The 20,518-nt window shown below is 44.6% G+C and overlaps 1 protein-coding gene across 3 annotated transcripts in view; it reads right to left on the bottom strand.

Annotated features, from left to right (window-relative positions):
- Positions 1–20,518, bottom strand: part of HASPIN (histone H3 associated protein kinase) — a 734,185-nt gene that overhangs the window by 74,588 nt on the left and 639,079 nt on the right. For all 3 annotated transcript variants that reach the window (XM_069604709.1, XM_069604710.1, XM_069604711.1), the window contains one exon: positions 4,276–4,418. In XM_069604709.1, coding sequence (XP_069460810.1) covers positions 4,276–4,418 — 143 coding nt within the window. The remainder of the gene's footprint in view (positions 1–4,275; positions 4,419–20,518) is intronic.

Below are 20,518 nucleotides of genomic sequence, written 5' to 3'. Positions count from 1 at the left end.
AATGATTTGTGATAATGCTGCCATACCGGCTATGGTTACTCACATCGGCTATTACTCCTAATCTCTATTCTGAATGACACAAACACATTATTAATTGGTTTATGTATTTATATATTTTTCATGATTATTACATCCCTTTTGGTACCGTGATTCTCAAATTGTTTGCATACGTGAAATTACTGGGTAGTGGCTAATTAATGTTAATTTATGCTTGTGACTGATGTCGAACTGATTCACACTGACGAATGATGAATTGTTGATTAGGCGAGGAGAATAGGCCCTAGCGAAAGACATGAAAGTCAGAAATGCATGGGCACTTTTCTCGCATCTGCATTGAAATACGAAATAAAAACAAAAGAATCATTTGAACATTGACAAGAATTGTTGCATTTTTTAAAGCACGAACTTGGTTACAAGATTTCTCTTATACTAGGGATAACCTAAAAACAAACCCATTGTGGGTAATAGGGTGTGCAGCCCACAATGAAGGCTAATTAGCCTAGGTATCCTTCCTCTTTAGGGTTTTAATTGAGCACAACAATGACTGTGTCCACTGCCCATGCCACCTTACCAAAGTTGTTGCACTAGGGTGCTTCGTTGCATGTGGCCCTGAGGGCCTTCTCACTCCTAGATCCTCTTTACAGGTGGCTAGTGAAAGGCCACCGTTCTTGGATCCCGACCCAGGGAGTTGAAGCGAGAGAGGATCACCTGAGTGGAGGGTCCTTGGGAACTGGGAGTGGGGTACCCTTAGGAGAGACATGGTATCCCCATTATCCTGTTGAGACTCAACCAAACCCTTCCATGGCTATTTTAGGTTATTGTAAAGCTGTTCCCCTCATTTCCACACATATAACACTAAACAGTACTGAGACGAAGAAGAGGCACAACTAAGAGTAGTGAACACCACACACTTTCACCATTTTGGTACTGGGATGGGGAAGATGCCTGCAGGGAGCTGTAAGGGTCAGGCATGTCCCCGTAATTATGGTCAGGCAGGGTTCATTAGAGACCCACACCAAGGGGCTGCAGGTGTATAAAAGGAGACTGGGAGAGCAGAGTAGAGAGCAAGGAGGAGGCCTGGATGGAAGAAGCCTGCAGGGGACTGTGCTCCCGGGGAGCAGCCGTTGTGGGACCGGACGAGGAGCCAGGGCACCAGCAAACTGCCCAGAGGACTTACAAAGTCTGTAGCAAGGGGGCCGTGTAAGCGTCGTCAGTCTGGGAGCCTCCGTGCTTTTGTTTGACACGGCCACATCCCCGAAAGTCTTGACGCTGCTGCCGGTACCTTTGCGGCTCTTCCCTGGAGTCTGCCACGCTCCCCTGGGTCTTCCGCCACTCCGGTAAGAAATGCTGACAAGTGGCAGCTTGAAAGCACCTACCTCTTCCAGCACGGTTCAGTTCCTGTGCATCTGCCTTCACCTGCAGTTCTGCTTCCTGCTTCGCCCAAGCTGGTTCTCTTCTCTCTGCCTCTTGACTGAAAGTGTGGACCTTTTTTTAAATGGCCTGCACAGCTTATCTATATTGCAACAACTAGTATGCATGTCCAGCTTAGGGTTTCTTTCAATCCATACTAACTCCTCCTTCATCTCCCTTGTCGCAGTACTTGAGGCGTCATGGGAGTTGGAATCCATAAAATTGTTGTTTAGAACAAGAACACCAGAGGAAAAAGATGTTAAATGAGAGTTATGTGTATTTGAGAAATTAATGCGTTTCTGGTCAGAACGGCAGTATGCCATCAGCAGTTCAGTTGTTCTAGTGCTGTCTTCAAAATAGGGAGGAGAGGAATACAGCGTCTCTCCTAAAGGAATCCTCACCTCCTCCCAGTAGTCATCCCCCTCCCCACATGATCCTCCCTCATAATACCACCCCCAGGCTCAGAATCAGTTAGTGGCTGCCGTCGCCTGGCCATGTGGGAGGAGCTAACAGGGGAATCAGTGATGACTCAGCAGGATTCATCACAACACTTACACCAGGCTGGTGTAAAGAGCATGGAGTAATACCTCAGCTTTGCAAACATCCAGGCAGAAGCAGCCCCCCACCCTGTCCTGCACAACCTGAAGGACGCGACTCAAGGACATCTCATTAACCCCAGTTGTGCCAACCGGGACACTCCCTACAGGTCAGCCCCTGTCCAGTTCCATCCAACCAAATTAGACCACGGCTGATTTTGTAGTTTAATCTTGTTAAGATGCAAATATCCACTGCATCGGTTCTGTGCCAGGCAGGAGATTTTACTGTTTATACCACTTGTTTTTAATATGAGTTTCTGAGACTATTTGCTGGTCTCACTGATTTCTTTTCTCTTTTTCTTTTCTCTTTGTCACCCCTCTCTACCCGACCCTTTTAGAGAGACAAAATCCAGAGGCCCAGACGAAGGCTCACCAACAAGTAGCTGAAACGCCCTTGGACAGAGCCTAGAGTTTGCGCCATAGTCCATACCAACCTTGGCCCTCAGTTGAATTTATTTCTCGCCCTCCTTTTGAGGGACGGTCCATCTAGTACACTAAAGTCTGTAGAAACTGCTAGATACCTTCTCTCTTTGTGAAACACAGGAGGAAACAAATACCGAACAAATAATGGCTTAGGTAGATTGTTTAATTTGTAAGGCAATTGATGATTTCTATTGCTGTTTTTCATGTGTCCATATCCTTTGATTTACAGATTTACGTTTATGTTATGATATTACTTTTCAGCACACAGTACTAACTCACCAATGATTTTGTAATTGGATGCTATTTTTTGTACTGTACCTACCTTTGTACCACTGATGTTGATTACGATTTGTATAAAGAGAAAAAAAATCAAAAAAATTCAACAAAATACGTGTTAATATATTAAAGCAGTTGCTTGAGACATCGGATTGACTCCGCAGTAAAATCCTTTTCTTTATAAGGATACTTTGGCTTACTATTAGAAGCACTTAAAACATAATTGGACTAACTAAATACCATAGGCATTCTAACAGTAACATGATGACGAGAAATGTATATGTCGTTGGAGGCCCCCCCCCCCTTCTTGTTCTCTAGGGCAGTGCAGGATCCTCACTCACGGGGCTGCCGAGCAGGAAAAAGCATGCAAAACAAGCAATTCCCATAGCAGCACTGCTTGCCAGAGAAGCAAAAATAACACGGGGAAATGTGGTCAAACAAATTAGAAGAATCATATTGCAAGGAAAATAGTGTTAGGCAATCTGCATGTACCGAATTGTACTTTGCATTTTATTTATTTATATAGCGCTTTTGCCAAAGCGCTGCACAAATGTATATACGGTACAGAATCACTTGACAAAACAATGGAAACAATGAAAAAATCAATGGAAAGATTACCGACTCCAGATAACCGTCAAACCGAGGAATATAATTTGCAAAGCCTGTGACAACAGCTTCTATACTCGCAAACAGAAGACCGTGGAAACAGCGAATCCATGCAACATCAATGACTACATCTATCTAGAGCACTCACTGTTAGAGTATGGAGAGATGCTGATCTTTTTTAGTCACTATAATTGGCTGCAACCAGTACACTGTCTAAAAGCCCCTGTCTGGTAAAGTGCTTTCTAGCCTATTAGTGAATTGTTTAGCACCGAAATTCACCACCACTTTCTGCAGGGTGCTGTGGGCGGAGCTGGTGAAAGGGGAATGGAAAGAACCGGGGTTGAGGGCAGGGCTGAAATAGTTATTAAGGTGAAAAAGAGGGTGGGAAGCATGAACTTTCGTTATCAGATCGCAAATCAGTGGCCAAATTGAACCAACCCCTTAAGGAATTCAGGAGCCTAGTGAGGGAGGTCACAAGTGTACAATTTGGCAGCGTTCTAAGCCAACTAGCAGAAGAATATGCATGCCCTTTACACGGATATTCTGAAAATCTGAACCACAAATGTTTTCAAAAAAATATGAAGAAGTAATGTTCAGTCAGAGCACCATCGAAGGGTTAGTGTCAACGGTAAGAAGATGGTTAACAACTATCCTGCAACCAATGGCTCTTAAACTGGATGTTACATTTCGTGACGAGGCTGGTCACAAATTGGATAGGACAGTAGTAAAGAAAAGCGTTGAACCAAGGCGCTGAAGTCATTCAACTGAATTTTTTATATACTTGAATTAAAAATGGAGTGCAGAGTAAAACACTCATGCTGTACTTTGTTACAGATTTGCCGAACACTGATGGAAAGCTTGCACTTACGGCTGTGGCAAAGACAATGTTTAGTAGGTAATTATGCTTAGCATGGCTCTACATGACACGAGGCAAAAAGGGCGCAAAGCAGTGAGCCAGTGTTACCTTTCTCCAGCCGGGACAGCGTGTAGTCAATGATGTTGGCTTCTACGTTGTGCGATGGCATCTGGGAGGTTGAGCCATTTAATGTGTACTCAATCTTCTTGAGGTTCGTTTTTTTCACAAGTATGTTTCCCCAATGAAGGTCCCTGCAAAGATCCAATGGCATGCATTAGTGAACAACTTTCAAGATGTTTACCCAAAAATCAACAGGCGAAGGTGATTTTTTTTTTCTTTTTATAATGGCACGTTTGGTGAATGAGAGCCAATAACATGGGAATTTGACAAAAGAGGTAATTTAACTGGGAGGATTATAAAGAAACATACTTGAGAATATGAGTAGGATGAAGGCCAAATGCAATAGAAAGCAAAGCAGGAGAACAGTAAAGCACGAATTAGAAAAAAACGAGAAGCACAAAAGTCAAGGGTACGTGATAAACTGAAGACAGCCACGGTATAAAGAACATTCGTATAAGGACAAACTCAGTGTAGGCAATATTGGCAGCACAAGAGTTCTACCTATGCGGCAGAAATGAAGAGACAAAAACAAAAAAAGAAAAGGTAGAATTGACTTGCCTCACTGAATGTAATGTGATTGTAATTTGTCATTTCTAAAGCGCCTTTTCCGATTGGTATGGCCACAAAGCGCTGTTGGTTGAACACCCTCGAGGGACCGAAGTCCAATGTAGGGAAAATTCATCAGAAGAGTTTAGAATGTGTGTGTGTGTGTGCATTTTAGCAAATATGAAGGTAGGTAGGTAGGGGTGGCCAATCCCTGTTAGCTACCCATGGCGAGCTGGCACATGGATGGGTGCTGTGAGGTAGTCTGGAGAGTATGCGAGAGCAGGCGACTCATTATGTGTGCAGCTAGACCGAATTTGTCGTATGGGATAGCTAAATTCTTATGGCAGAGGTGTTGTGCAATGTGCCTTAGAATAGTGTATGATAGCAAATGCATGCAGGTCGGTGGCCGTGCCATTCAGCTATCTTCCAGAAGCATGGAGTGTGATACGTACTCGTGTGTCCTAGCTGGATTCTTGGGGTGTTGGTGAGTTCAGCACAGTGGCTATACTCAATATGCAGCTAGATTTCAAGTGGGGGCGAGCTCAAAGTGCAGTCACATTCAACACAGTGGCTATACTCAAAATGCAGCTGCATATAACAAGGGGGGGGGAAATCAGAGCGCTGCTAAAATCACACAGTGTCTGTATTAAAATGCAACTAGATATAAATGTGGGCAAATTCCAAGCGCAGTTATATTCAACATAGTGGTTATACTCAAGTGCAGGTAAAACCAATACAGTGGCTGCACTCAAATGCAGCAAGATCTAAAGGGGGCGATTCAAAGCAGCTAGATTCAGCACAGTGGCTATACTCAATAGAAGCTAATATTTATACAGTGGCTATACACAGAGATGCCGCTAAAGTCAACACAATGGCAAAAACAGAAGCACAGCAAGTGTCCAGAGAATTACAGTGCAACTCTTATAGTTCAGGTGGATACAAGACAATGTCCAGCGATAAAAATACAGCACTGGGTATGTAACCAAATATGTGTCGCCTCTTTCCTGGAGATTGTTCAGACAGGATTAGGGGCCTAGCTGGGGCGCCCAGGGCAAGCAGGCGAGAGAGGTGTCCGTTGCCGTGGTCCTTAGCCGGCTGCCCAGAGGGAACTCTTGATGAAGTTGGTGTTCCATTCAGCGGACACCAGTGAACAGCCAATACGTGGATGGGGAGCGAGGGGGCGGACTGGAGGGCAAAAGGGCTGGCCAAGGCCCTGAATCCAGGAAGCAGGCAACAGGAGGCACAGGCTATTAAAATGGAAATGCCTAGACCCAGTATTACATGGGTGCAAGAGTTACAGTCAGGGAAACTACACATGGTGGAAGCAAAAGGGGGCGCAGAGAAGTATTGCGGATATGGAAAAAAATACATACATGCATTGAATGTGTGAAGCCCGGTCCTATCTGCAAGCAGTGTGGTGAAATTCCGGCCTGTTTATTTATTTTTATCTTTTTTTATCCAGAAAATCAATCCAAAAACTAGTTATATATATTTCGTGCTCACTAACACAGACTCGCTTTAACTAAAGCAGGAATGTGAGCTACCAATATTGAAAGCGAGCGCTGTGAACTAGTGCTGTAGTAGAAGTGCGAGTCCAGTTTACTTTTTAAGTGTGGTGGAATTATTAGTATTTTGGAAGAAGTTATTTCAGGCCGAGCGTTTGTAGCATCACGTTGGCAAACTTCACTTTTTGATGGGGAGTAACCTCAACTCTTTTTCAACAATGTTTTTGTTGCCCACTGAGTTCCGAGTTTAGTTTTTTGTATATTTCACTCGGTGTTCGCGTTTATTAAGAACATCTAGTTACTGTTTAGTTACATGACGGTCACAACCAGGGACACCCACAACCCACTAAATACACAGCACACAAAATCAATCCACTGACTATAAACTACTGATACGTTCACGAGTAAAATAGATGTATAAACGAACCCACTGCTATCGCACACACTCCCGGGCCACACACCCTTCAGCATGCCTGACTGCTTATCTCGGCCTAAGCTCACAAGCGTTCTAAGCCTTGAGACATCCTCCCACTACCTGGAACCTGGTAAAAGCACAGCCTATCCTCCACACGCACTTCTGTCATTCCACCTAGAAGACCCATGATTTTAGCCCGCCTACTGCGCTTTATGCATGAGGATTGTCAGCGAATTGCAATTAGAGACAATCGAGTAGCCTCGATATTGGACCTAGACGTCAGTGGGGCAACCCGTCAATCACGATTAGTAGATGCATTATGATAGCTGGTTTATGACGCTTAGAAGACCTATTTATGGCAACCCAACTACAGTGCATAGAGGACTCTCCCACAGGGACAACCTGTGGCATCAACAACAAAGCTCCCTCCGAGCCACAAGGTACTGTGATGAACATAAAAGGTATTACCCCCTTTAATGTTTGGCAAACACACAGTGCCAAGGTGGTAAAAAAAAAAAAAAAAACACCACCAGAAGATTGTCCACTTTCCCTATTCTAAACTCTGACGAAATCCTTCAAACTATATATTCCAGGAAAAAACCGTCAGTACTAAGAGTATGTAGAACTGCAACGAGGAGGCCCTCGACGGATGCCATGAAGAAGCACCAACAAGGTTTTAGTTGTCATTCACGCGCGAGAGAGACACTATTCACATAAAAAGGGGAGTAGAGAACAGGTCAGAGACAACTAGTAGTAGCAGTAGCTGGATGAGATGACGTGGTAGTAGCAGAGAGTGAAGTGAATAGTAACTGGAGACGTGGAAGACGGAAAACAAGAGGAATACCCTGCAGTAGTAAAAGAGAAGAAGAAGCAGATCAAACTACGGCACAACTGTGGTAACTGGCTGAGGACCGCTGCCAGAGGCCAAGAGAAGACATAAAGCAGGGCTTCAATCAGTGGTGCCTCCTCAGTCTTTCCATTGTGCCACAGAGGTGCAGAGACTATTGTTGAGTTGGGATATAAAATCCCTACACACGAGTCCCAACAGCTCCATCGCTTCTCACGTCTATGGTCAGGACACCAGGCAGTGTTTGAACTTTATCAAGGCCCCCGGGCAATGCAAGCGACGACCCAGTGGAGGATTGGGGAAACAGTGTGTGAGTGTAGACAACACTCACACATGAAATTGCTAGCTGTCGGCCCGGAAATATAATCCCCAGCGTCTAGCTGTCATCTAGACATCCACAGCAGCCGTGCAGCGCTTGAGCAGTAGAGTGGTCTGGGAAGTAGTTGCTTGGATCGGCACCCCAGACTGGAAAAGCTGAGTGCTACTGGACAGATGGGGACGGCTTCTGCAGAAGGGACCAGTGTGAGGACAACAGGGATCCCCAGTGAGGGATCTGTACACCAGTGCTGCGGTTCACCACTGACTGACTACGGGCGACTAACTGGCAAGGTAAGCCAAGCGGCTCAGAGAACTTTGTGCATTGGTGTGGGAAGTGGCAAGCCCACAATCCGGGAAGCCCGTGGAACGAAGGAGGAGGCAGCTGGGAGAAGTGCTGCACCCCAGAACCCCTCAAAAAGGTACCATTTGGGGAAAAGCGGGGAGGGGCTTAATAAAAGAAAACCCCGGGGAGAAGCACAAACACATTTTGCTTATTGTTGAACGCTTGCATATTGTCAGGAAATACCATAGAACAATCTCTAATGAAGGAAATCAGAAAACCAACAAGCAGGTGCACTTCTTATAACCATTCTTCCTCGTTCAAATTATCTTCAGAAGAAACGCTGGCAGTATTTTGCATAAGGGCATTAATAAGTCTGCCACAGACAACTTACACCTAGCGAGTACCACGAGTACTGTTGGCTGTGAGGACCGGCTGCTCAAGTCTCCTCTCCACTTCGTGTCAAGTTGCTCGAATTCCCCAAGAGGACGTCTTTAATGGCTACACTTGCTTGCCTGACCTAAATCCAGGAAGCTTAAAGGTGATTGCAAAGACATTGGCTCTTCATATTGGACTTACTTCTGACGCCGCTTCCACATAATTGGTGTCTCTTGCATAGTACGCCCCAAAGGGGCGTTTAGTTATTTGAACGTTCCGTTTCAACGTACCTTTGATGTTCTTTGCACGTCGCGCCCGAGTGGTGCTTTGCTAACTTGTGACGTTTGTTGTCTATGATACTTCTCATTACCTTTGTTTGTGTTTACATATTTTAGAATGCCCGCCCCCCTCCTGGCCGCGCCTCTTCCTGCATCTATTATAATCTCCTACTCCTGCGCACCCGCGCTGCACGCCTAGCGAGTACCACGAGTACTGTTGGCTGTTCGCTGTGCGGGGTGCGTCGTGCAAGGAGTGGGTCCCTATTCATTGATTGAGGTATTTGGAGTTGTTTCCATTTAACTAGTGAAATTTGAGTTTGTTGAGCATTATAACTGTAATTTACTTTTTCTAATTGTTTTGACAACAGAACTCTCGACATCTTAAATTAGTAAATCATGACATATCGGCTCACGACCAACATGCCCCCACAAACTGTAAACATGTACATTCCATCCACAGGTTGCCTAATTCCAACTAAGGGCGACGAAGTCGATGCATGTCCACAAGAATTTTATTCTGCCCATTCTGGCAGTAGCACAGGTAAAGTGATACCAGCGAAATCCAAGTTCCGTTTTGACATGGACATAGACGAATCTATTGTATCCATCTCTTCAATGTCCACTTCCCATTTGGGAATACCAAAGAAGGGTGCACATTCTAATATAAAGGACTCTTCTTTTGCCCTAAAAACACCTAGTGTGATAACAAATTCGCGTCTGCTATCAGATACCACAATGTTGGCATCAACGCGAAATTGTCCACGCCTATCATCATCACGGCTTGGTATTTCTCCAATTTCCTTTCCTCCCCTCATGCAAGATCAAACTAATTCTTCTTTGGAGTCCAGCCAAAGCGAGTCCCCTATTGCACGGAGCATGTCGATTTATCCACCGGTAGATCCACACTGCAGTAAATCATCTATGATAGATCAGTTTCAATCGCAAACTTCAGTATCCGTGTTACATTCCTTTGCTCTTCCCACACTGAGACCCCCAAAAGCAGTTGAGCCAGACCTATTTTTACAACATGCAATCATGATCCAGCCTGCCATGTCAGCCATCAATACCACCATTATGAGCCTTTGCAAGCTGTTTGAATCCCTAGACACAAAAGTGTCACATCAATCTCGACAGTTTGACGACCTAATGAAATGGTTGACAGTTCACTACGCCTCATCGATTGCTAAAAACATACCTTCACCAATAAGTGCCAGAACGAGCCATGATTGCACTGGGAGGGGGGGGGGGGGGTGACAACACCATTGACATCTAAGCCCACTGCTACTCACGTTCCTGATCCAACTTATGCCAGGTTTACTGCTCTACCTTTTATTACTGGCATTATCCGTCCAGTTGAACAATTGCCTGTTACCACACCAGTGCAGCAAGAATGCAACTTGATGCCTCAAATACGTTCAATACTAGAAGTTGATATAGCGCACCTGCCCCTTGAGTTGTCCCGTAGCAGAAAAAGCGGACAAGGTGCGGGGCACTTAGATGGACTAAAAGCAAGGAACCCAAAGGTTGTCCCGAAGAAACCATTAGCATTAAAAAAGACTAAGACTATGGTGAACTTGAAACAAACCAAAAAGACTTTAAACTCTTTTTTCAAAGCCTTGGGCAAGTCAACTGCATTACAAAGCAAAGAAATTCCATCTATAGGCCCAGTGATGGATTCTCCCTCTATGGCTGAGCAACTTCCAGTTCTTTCGGATGCCCCTGTGAATGGCCACCCTGTGAAGCAGATCAGTGAGGAGGCTCTGTCGGCTTGTAGACCAGTAAAACCGCTAGCTTTTATAGATCAGACAGTTAAACCCAAAGCTACTAAGGCTCACCTTGATTTTGTGAAACCATCCATTGAGTACTCATCAACTTCTGTGCTATTATCGGCACAGTCTAATGCGAAACCTTCTGGGGCTCCCTTATCCCCATTGTCACAGTTAGTACTCTCCATAGATCGGAATATAGAGGCCGACAAACAACTTGCGGCCTTAAAAGCACAAAATGATGCACACAGAAGATTCTTTGAGGAACATCGTATTCTTGATACAATGAACATCGGAAAAGAAGGCAATAATCCGAATCGAGTCATATTGAGCACTTCTGATGACACCATCGGGCCACTGGTGTACCCAGTTACCACTACATCACAATTTGATAAACAAATCAAACAAAAGCCCAGGACAACTCTAGCTGACTCAGTGCCGTCAGCGCAGTTAGCAAACTTTAAACAAACGATTGATGATTACCTGGCTGCTAAAAACTCCCTGATTACGTCCGCAGGAGTTATGGAAGACTGTCGTGATATTCCTAATCCTTCTCCAGCAGCTTTACAATGGGCAAATTTGATGGCTGACAGAAACCTACATAGATTGAATGGGTCAGTGGAAGGAGACACCCATTCCAATTTCACTTGGCATCGGGGAGCCAGCTCAAGTACGCTGGACTATATTTATATGAGTTCAAAATTGTTCCAAAATGTCCACTGCCTTTCAATCATGCCCCATCCAAATAGTGACCATTGTTTACTGGTAGCGCAGTTTGCATGGTCCTGTGAAGATAGACCGCATCGCCAGATGCACACTGCCACAGTTACTGTCAACACTGCAAGAAATCGGCTCAAATGGACTGTTCAGGGGATTAAGACTCTTACGACCATCCTGGAAGATAACTAGTGGCACACTAAAGGCATACCATATCAAGATCTCTTAAATCCCTTTAAACAAACCATTACAATTGTAAAATCCAATCGCGTTCGTCATCCGCATTCCTTTGATCCAGCAATTAAGAACATAAAAGCGGAATACCGGAAGGCTAAGAGACACATTCTTTTTCAGAATGGTCCTTTTTGTCACCAACTCTTGAACACTGCCAAATGTCGATATAAAAATTGGCTTAGACAGAGGAAAGCCCATCGATTTCAGCATGATAGCATTTCTATGCTTGCTGCAATGAAGCATAAAAACTCAGCTCAAATGTGGCAGATGCTCAATAATCATAATACCAATTTACAGGGCGACGCTCAAATCAACGGCGTTTCCGAAAAAGATTGGTTTACGCACTTTTCAAAATTATATGACGATCCAACTTTCGTTAACCATGAACATACATCGGCTACAGATACTCCCTGGCAACTTCAATTGTCTGAAGGGCTAATCCTGTCAATTATAACCCAAATTAGCTCATTTAGCGCACAAGGCCCAGACCGGTTATCGAATACTATGTTCAAGACCCATCCAAAACAATGGGCACATATTTTACATCTTATTTTCAAAAATATTCTCTGTACCCGTAAAATACCCTCCTCTTGGAAAACTTCTATTATTATTCCAATTTTCAAGAAGGGCAACCGTTGTTTACCGGCCAATTACCGGCCGATCGCCCTTCTTGACGCGCCTGGGAAGGTATTTGCAAAAATTATCCTCTCTGAATTCAATGCCTGGACACTTCATGCAAATGTACGCGACCCTCATCAAACAGGATTCAGGCATGGGGACCATCAGTAAATCTTTTTTCTCTAAACGCAATCAAAATGCAGTGTTCTCCAAGATAAACAGTCTGGTTTTTTTTGCATTCATTGATCTCCATTCAGCTTTTGATTCTGTCAGCCGTGTACTCTTATTGGCAAAGCTACAGAGAGATCAATGTCCTGCAATGCTTGTGGATATAATATATGGCCTTCATTCTGATACGTCGATTAAGGTGCGATTAACCGTAGACGGCCTGTTATCACAACAATACCAACTTCGAGAGGACTTAAACAGGGTTGTCTATTAGCATCTGCCATTTTCTACTATTTTATTCAAGACGCAAGACATGATCTAACGAAAGTCGTCTCAGATTCACCAAAACTGAATGGCTATTCTATACAAACCCTCTTACGCAGATCTAGTTCTAATTTCTAGAACACAAGTGGGTTTACAGCGACTATTAAATGCTTTTTCGACATATACTGTGACCAACGAATTAAAAGTGAATCTCGTCAAAACACAAATTGTGGTATTTTGTCCCAAAAGACGTGGCACTTCTTATGTTTGGTCGATGAACAATCTACCTATCACCAGAGTCCCACACTATGACTACTTGGGCATTTTGTTTGAAACTGCTAAACACCCAATAGGTCATCTCTTGCGTCTAGAAACAAGATTGACATCATTTACATCACAGGCCAGCATCTTAATGCATAAATATGGCAAATTTTCGGTACTACCGGCTTGGCACTTCTGGACAGCAAAAATAGTTCCTGCAATACTATATGGGCTTGAAACCTTCCAAGACATAACATCTCACTCGCTTACACAATGGGAGGGGCGTTATTGGAGTTGTATTTTGCATCTGCCAAACTGCATACCAGCTGTATGGCTGAGGTATGAGCTTGGTCTGATTTCATTACAGGCCATTCTCAACTGGCGCAAATGCGCCTTTTTTTCTGGAAGTGCTTACTGTCTACATCGCAAGCTTTCCTAAAATGTATTTCATCATACTTATTTTCAAGTAAGCACCTGCTCATTAAATCATGGTTAACGTCCATCTATCGTGTGCTAATTGTAGCAGAGGTTTCATTAAGCCTTTTGCTTCATAATCCAGATAAAGCAAAATTGAAAATACATTATGCAGATTGGATTGCCACTCAACAGGGATGTCTTGCATATTTTGATGCTGATGCAAAGCGATTTCCTCACAAAAAAATGCGCACACTGCCTGCATACTTAATACGTTGCCCCTTGCCTAAGTACCGGCATTCCATCTTGAAACTGCGCTTTAACCTGTGGGGTACCAAAGATTTGTTGGCAAAAAGAAAACTGTTAAACCAGGCAGAAACCTTTTGCCGTTTTTGTTTATCGAAGGACATAAGTGAGACCATGAGGCACCTTATTACTGAATGCACTGTCCTTCGTCAATTGCGCGAAATTCACTTTGCACGACATTGCAATTATTTACAGCTTGCATCACAAGATCCGTCTTGGTCCCTAATTTTGGGATCTGGTTATCTACCTTTACAGATTGCAACAGTAAATCTTCTTGTAAGTTTAAATCTTGACTCGAAGTGATTTGTTTTGTGACACATTCAATTAGCTTTTGGAACTCAATGATTAATACCTAAATGTTGATCTTTATGAATTTTTGTAATATTTTGACTTTGTAATTGTAAATGATAATGATTTAAATGTTCAAATGTGTATGTATTTATATTTAAATTTGAAAGGTTGATTAATTTCAACTATAACAAATAAATAAATAAAAAAAATATTTAAACAGTTGTTTACGTATAACAAAGCTGTGGGCCAACTGGAACACAAAGAATCTGTGCACATAACAGATTCATGCAGGACCGAATAAAAGATTTGCATAAACACTGTGCGAACAAAGTGACACTATAGAAAAGGATTACGAAGACCAGGGGAAGTGGATTGTCGCCCATGGCACTTTCTTTTGAAATACTTTAGTTGTTACTCCACCATTGGAGAGTTAACTTGCAGACCTAAAGCAGGATAGAAAGAAATAGCCAACTGACATTATTTCTCCCCGATTGACTACTTTGAAGCATTTAGAGTGTGAGGACCAGAACAGGTGTTGGACACAGGACGGTAAATATTATTTTGGACATCCTGACTACTGTCTTATTAGTTCATTTTGTTGAGGTAGGGCAACGCCTCGGAGTTCGGGGTAGTGAGGTATTTTTCCAACCCCTTTTATTATTCAAATAAAAGCGATTGTGAAACAACCAACACTGTGTCTGACCCCTTATTCCAACCCCTCAGAGTATGTATAAATGCACCACTTCGGTGGACATCTGCCACTGGCATGGCTACCCACCCACACGCATCAGAATGCAGCGACGACCAGCAATATATTCAGTCTATCTAGGCACATAACGTTCGCCGCACTACACGAGAGTAAGTCTCATCACATCTGCCATCAGAATACAGCGACAACCTACGATAAAAATGTGGTCCAGCTGGACAAAAATTCTCTTGCACTCGCACTCTCATGACCCCCCCAACCCCTTAGCACCCTTCCACATGCCTGACCTCCTGGGTTGTTTACTGGAGCCCGGACAGCCTATACAAATCCTTGTCTTGGCCCAATCACACATGCATTCTAAGCAGTTTCTGAGAATGTTCCCATACTCTGGACTTTAGTCCCTGAGGGTGTTCCCACCACAAGCGCATTGAAGCCATATTAATGCGAAAAGGCACTATATAATATCTACTACTACAACAAGCTGGACCGTTTACCCCCTAATGCTACTTCAGCCCATCGCCATGCGCTACTTGGGCTCCCATCCGGACTCTCCAAATGGCCGCACCGTCTCTGTGGAGGCCCACCGGGTCTATATTATGCCTTACCAGTGCTGAACTAAACATTTTGTGGTATTCACTGTGCATACAGACCATCCAAATACTCCAGATCGTAAACTCAATTGGTATTCCTTTTTGGTCACATAGCCCATTTAGTGCCTGCTGGCTCCCTCTCCTTCCAGACTTTCTCACAGTCTACCTCCCTATTGCAGAATGCCCTTGGAGAGCAGTGGGTCCTTCGCTGGCCTCGCCACCCCTCCCACACAGCAGCTTACTTGGTTCCATTATTTTTTCATTCGAGCACTCATGAATCATTCTCCTTGGCCCTTGATAAGACCAGCTTCTTGCCCTTGTAATGAAGGACGAGCCTTGGACTGGACACTTCATGTAAATGGCCATTAAGTTCCTTTATTAGGATTACAGCAAAGTCCTCTAAAACATAGCACCCACTGGCTCCCACCACCCAGGCTACATATTAAGTGCCAGTGGGGGAAAGCCAGGGCCACCACATTCTCACACTCAGCTAAACACCTTCCAACATTCACACCGAGTTCATAAATTCCAAAGCTGCATGAGGGGGGGCACTAGAGAGCCCGACAAAGATGGCTGCAAACCCGTGAGCTCTACACCACCTAAGCAAGATCCGGAGCAACAAATCGGCAGATTCCCCTGTTGGAACCCTCCAACGAGCAGAAATACCAGGGCAGAAGCTGTCACGGCACAATCTGAGAAAAAACCCGATACAAATCTGAGCTGTGGAACCCAGAATTCGGGTCTGAGAGGCGGCTTATGGACGGCCTGGGAACCTCGAAGGGCGGAGTGGAGGAGGCCTGGGGTGCGCCTGTGGCCTCCTCTGAGACAGCAGAGACTGAGGAGTGCTGTATCGGCAGAGGGGAGGGGGGGAGAGCCCCAACCGCGGGACTCCTGGGCGACTGCTGCAGTGAGCCGTGAAGTGACAGACACCCCGGCCGGAGGGGGATGCGCAGCAGCTGCCCACCAGGTCCTCCCCCAATAGCACTGGGCAAACTGCGGAAATACTTGAGGACCCGGGACAGGGGGCGTCCTCACCCAAGGCTGCGTGACACGGACAACATAATTCGCTGAGGGACCGAGGGATGAAATATGCAATGTTGTTTCCTGCGAAATTGCGAGTAGAGCACGATGGCCGGGCGATGATCCTTCACCACCCCGGAAGAGGCCACAATGTTTTAGAAACGCCGCCGAGAAGCCCCAGACTATGGAGGAACAATAATTGATTATGCCTAGCGGGAATATATCCTTTTACAGCGGTTTGGTTCTGCCGCCTACAGCGAAATGCCCTCAAAATGTCGGGGGTGGAGGGGTCTATGGTATATTCGAATGTGTTAAGGGGTCGAGCTCATAGTGGCTCTACAAGCGTAGGCTTGTGCGGGCACATGTTTAGAAAAGGGGGACAGCTGAATTGTTGGGGTGATCAGCACAGAGGGAGGGGGATAAGCTTGGACACACAGGCTACTAAGTTAACAGGGAAGGAGGGAGGGAAGGGGAGGGACTCTGGGTTCACTGACGAGTTGGGGTTATCCGTGGGGGAGGGGGGAGACAGGGTACACCTGCCACAATATTCATGTCCTACACGGCTACTGGCAGAACCGGGCCACAGGTACGCACTATGGGTTGCCAATCAGTCATGCAATGGGCAAAGCATGGGAGAGGAAAGAAGTCAACACTGACAATCTTGGGTGCATGCACATCACTAAGAGAACCGGTTTTATCTGTTAATTGTAAGGCATGGCTACGCTTAATTTCTGCACATGGAATATAAGGGGGTTGAAATGGCCCACCAAATGCCGGAAAATACTGCTGTACATGCAGCGACAAAGTAGGAATACCATTCTTACAAGAAACTTGCCTCACTTGTGACATGGAATTTAGGTTTGGGAGAGCCTGGGGCTGTCACAGGTACTTCTCTTCATACTCCTCATATGCAAGGGGGGTGTGCACCCTAATACACAGCAATGTGGGGTTCCATCAAACCACAGTGGTGAAAGACGGGGGTAGATGCCTCATCGCTCAAGGCACCATCCAGGGGGAATTGTATACATTAGTTAACTATTGCCCAAATCTAGACACTGTCGACACACTGGAATGGGTGGATCTACAACTTGGGATGCTACCATCTGGGAAGATCATTTGGGCTGGTGATTTCAATGCAGTGATGCAACCGGCACTAGACCGGACAAGGGGATCTCAGGAATCTGGGAATAGGGGGACTAACAGGTTACAGGGCATGATCATTTCATGGGATGTCGTGGATGTGTGGCGAGTTCGCAATCGAGCAGAGAGACAATACACGTACCACTCGAACCCTCACAACTCGGCATCAAGGACAGATTTCTTTCTGGTATCACACTCACTAATGGATCACATGGTGGAGGTGGGAATACACACCCGTACCCTATCCGATCATGCCCCCATCATTCTAAAAGTGAACTTATCGAGAAGGGTAAAAGGAAGACCCCCATGGTGCTTTAAAAGCGAAGGACTCACTGATACAGTCTTCCAAGAAAGTATAACTACGGCAATAGACACCTTCTTTGAAGAGAACTTGGGATCAGTGCAGTCAGCGGCGACACTGCAGGAAAGGTTTAAGCGCGTGCTGAAGGGAGAATGCATTTCCAAGGAGGTAGGGATCCTTAGGCAGATTAGACAAGAATTAGAATTTAAAGAAAACAGCATATGCATGCTGCAGACGGCGTCCCCGATCCCCACAGATCGGGAACAAGCCGAGATACAGGTCCAGTTGCAAGAATTTTAAGACTAAGTACTACGAGATGTAAAGTAGATCAACAATCAAACCAACGTGCACCAATGTGGGGAAACGTTCAATTCGGTTGAATGGCCGTTCCTGTTCGCTGTAATCCTACGAATGGGACTGGGGGCAGGATTTAGCAATCTGATCAAGCTGTTATATACACAGCTGGTGGCTAGGGTGAGAGTTAACAGCCAGATGACACCAAAAATGGCCCTAGAGAGGGGAACCAGACAGGGATGCCCGCTATCACCACTACTTTTCGCTTTATTGATCACGATATGGTGCTGTTCGTCAGATACCCAAAAACCAATTTAGATCCAATAATGCGGGATGTCCAGAGTTTAGGAGAAATTTCGGGTCTGAAGGTGAATGCCCCCAAATCGGTACTCTTTCCACTGACGGATGCAGTTGAACAATATCAGGATGGCTGGGGTTTCCAGAGGCACATGACACAGACTCGCTATTTGGGTATCAATGTTGCTAGTGTTGAAACTGTGGTGTACCATAGCAATTATCTGTTTGAATCAATCATGGGCGGCGGTGACACGGTGGAAGAATCTTCCCTTAAATCTCTATGGTCGAATATCCCGAGTTAAAATGACACTGTTCCCCGGGTTCCTGTACGTGTTTCTGAACGCTCCGATCGTGGTACCCAGGGTATACTTTCAGAATGCAAAGTCAGTCATTTCACAGTTCTTATGGGCGGTGAAACCTCCCAGAGTATCCTGGGATATGCTAGCGGCGCCGATCTGCGCAGGGAGCTTGGCACTACCTGATCTTGAAATATTCTTCTATGTGGCACAGGCGGGATATCTAAAACACTGGTATGAAAAACAGGGGGAAAGGAGACATATGGAGGTCGAAAGGGCGTGGCGGCAACAGATCTTCTTAGATGAGTCATAGTTACAGCACCAGGCAGAGCGCACTGAACACGGAATCTAGTGGAAGTGACTTGCAGGGCATGGGCACGCCTTGAACATAAAAAGAGGGGAGAGGTTCTCTATTCCTCCAGGCTTCCTGTGATACAGGTGCCTGGGATACTGATCACTGCCGAACCAGGCTTTGTTGAAAAGGCTGGGAATATCGAATTTCGGGGGAACTCTTCCCAGAAGGAAAATTCGTGACTCTGCAGGGGCTGAAAGGGAAAGGGGTAATGTCAGCTTTGGATATATTTATGTATTTTCGCTTACGGGTGAGTCTGACCCAGGTATTCACTACACTTCCAGAACAGCCCCAGGTCTAATAAACAGAGTAAAAAAAAAAGTCCAAAGCTGCCTGCATCCATCCATAAAGCAAAGCACATTGCAACCACTGGGCTAATGCCACATTACCTTGGAATGGTGGAATGGAACTTCACTGAAGACAGTGCACAGCAGGGTTCGAAATTGAGATTCAGTGATCAGGAGCTAAAACTCCTAGGTGTCGGGCATCACCCAGTAGGGAGGAGCTACCAGAGATGCCCCTTTAACTTTTTATAAACCATTGTGTTTAAATGTGTATTTGATGTGATCTAATTCTTCTTTATTAACATTCTCAAATACTCTAAATGTCACATTTACATGTTTGAAAGGTAGCAGTTGGCCCAATGAGCCAAAAGGAGCTCCTGGTAGCTGTTTCAAGCTAACCAGGCTCTCTAATATGCTAGAAGCATGAGCTAAATAGCTCCCAGTCCCCCTCAATTTTGAATCCTGCACAGGAAAGCTTAAACAAACAATATGTATCAATTTCTGGCATTTGTGCCTATGGATACTTTTTAAATATTGGGCTTAAACTGAAAATTGTGTATTGTGTGCTAAAAATATGTCAATACATATCCATGTCATGTTAATGTATATACATAATCTAGTGATGAGGAATGACATTGGGAACAACAAAAATAAATAACTCCAACAGACAAGACTGTGGGGTTTACCGCCAGTATTAGGACACCACCCATGTGGCAATTGCACTATGTGCATACAGACTAGGAGGACCACCACAGATGATCTGGGTTTAGAAAGGGAATGGAATATCACAAAACATACTAACTGTAACACAGAAAATGTGGTATATGTAATTAATTGCCCCTGCCAATATATCTACATTGGAAAGACCAGTCGCAAGTGTAAAACGAGAATGACTGAGCACAAGAGTTGTATCAAAAACAAGATAGACCAAGCACCACTTGTAAAACATTTTTTGGAAAAAGATCATAAGTGCACTGATTTCAACTTGACGATCTTGAAACATGTGAAAGGAAAAACACAAGATTTGATCAACAAGAAACTTTTGAGTTTAGAACAAAAACTAATTTTCTTGACCAAGAGCCATATTCAAGGTCTCGATGAGAATATTGAGTGGCATAATGCATGAAAGATGCACACTTTCGTGCTCAAACAACTCGTTAATAAATCTTTAATTGTCATATAGGCACAAATAATAGATGGGCATTATATCCCACACAAACTGTTAAGTGTTTTTTTCACCTAGTGATGGTTATTGTTATGAGTCCGATGCTGAAAATTACTTTGTGCAAAGAGGACAATTTTTGTTGCTGATATGTGAAATAAATTCATTGGGCTATCTTTAAAC

Source organism: Ambystoma mexicanum, chromosome 1p, assembly GCF_040938575.1.
Source record: "Ambystoma mexicanum isolate Mex_15411 chromosome 1p, UKY_AmexF1_1, whole genome shotgun sequence".
NCBI classification, from domain to species: domain Eukaryota; kingdom Metazoa; phylum Chordata; class Amphibia; order Caudata; family Ambystomatidae; genus Ambystoma; species Ambystoma mexicanum.
Note: the sequence above shows the minus strand (reverse complement) of the source record. Positions and strands in the feature narration are given on the sequence as shown.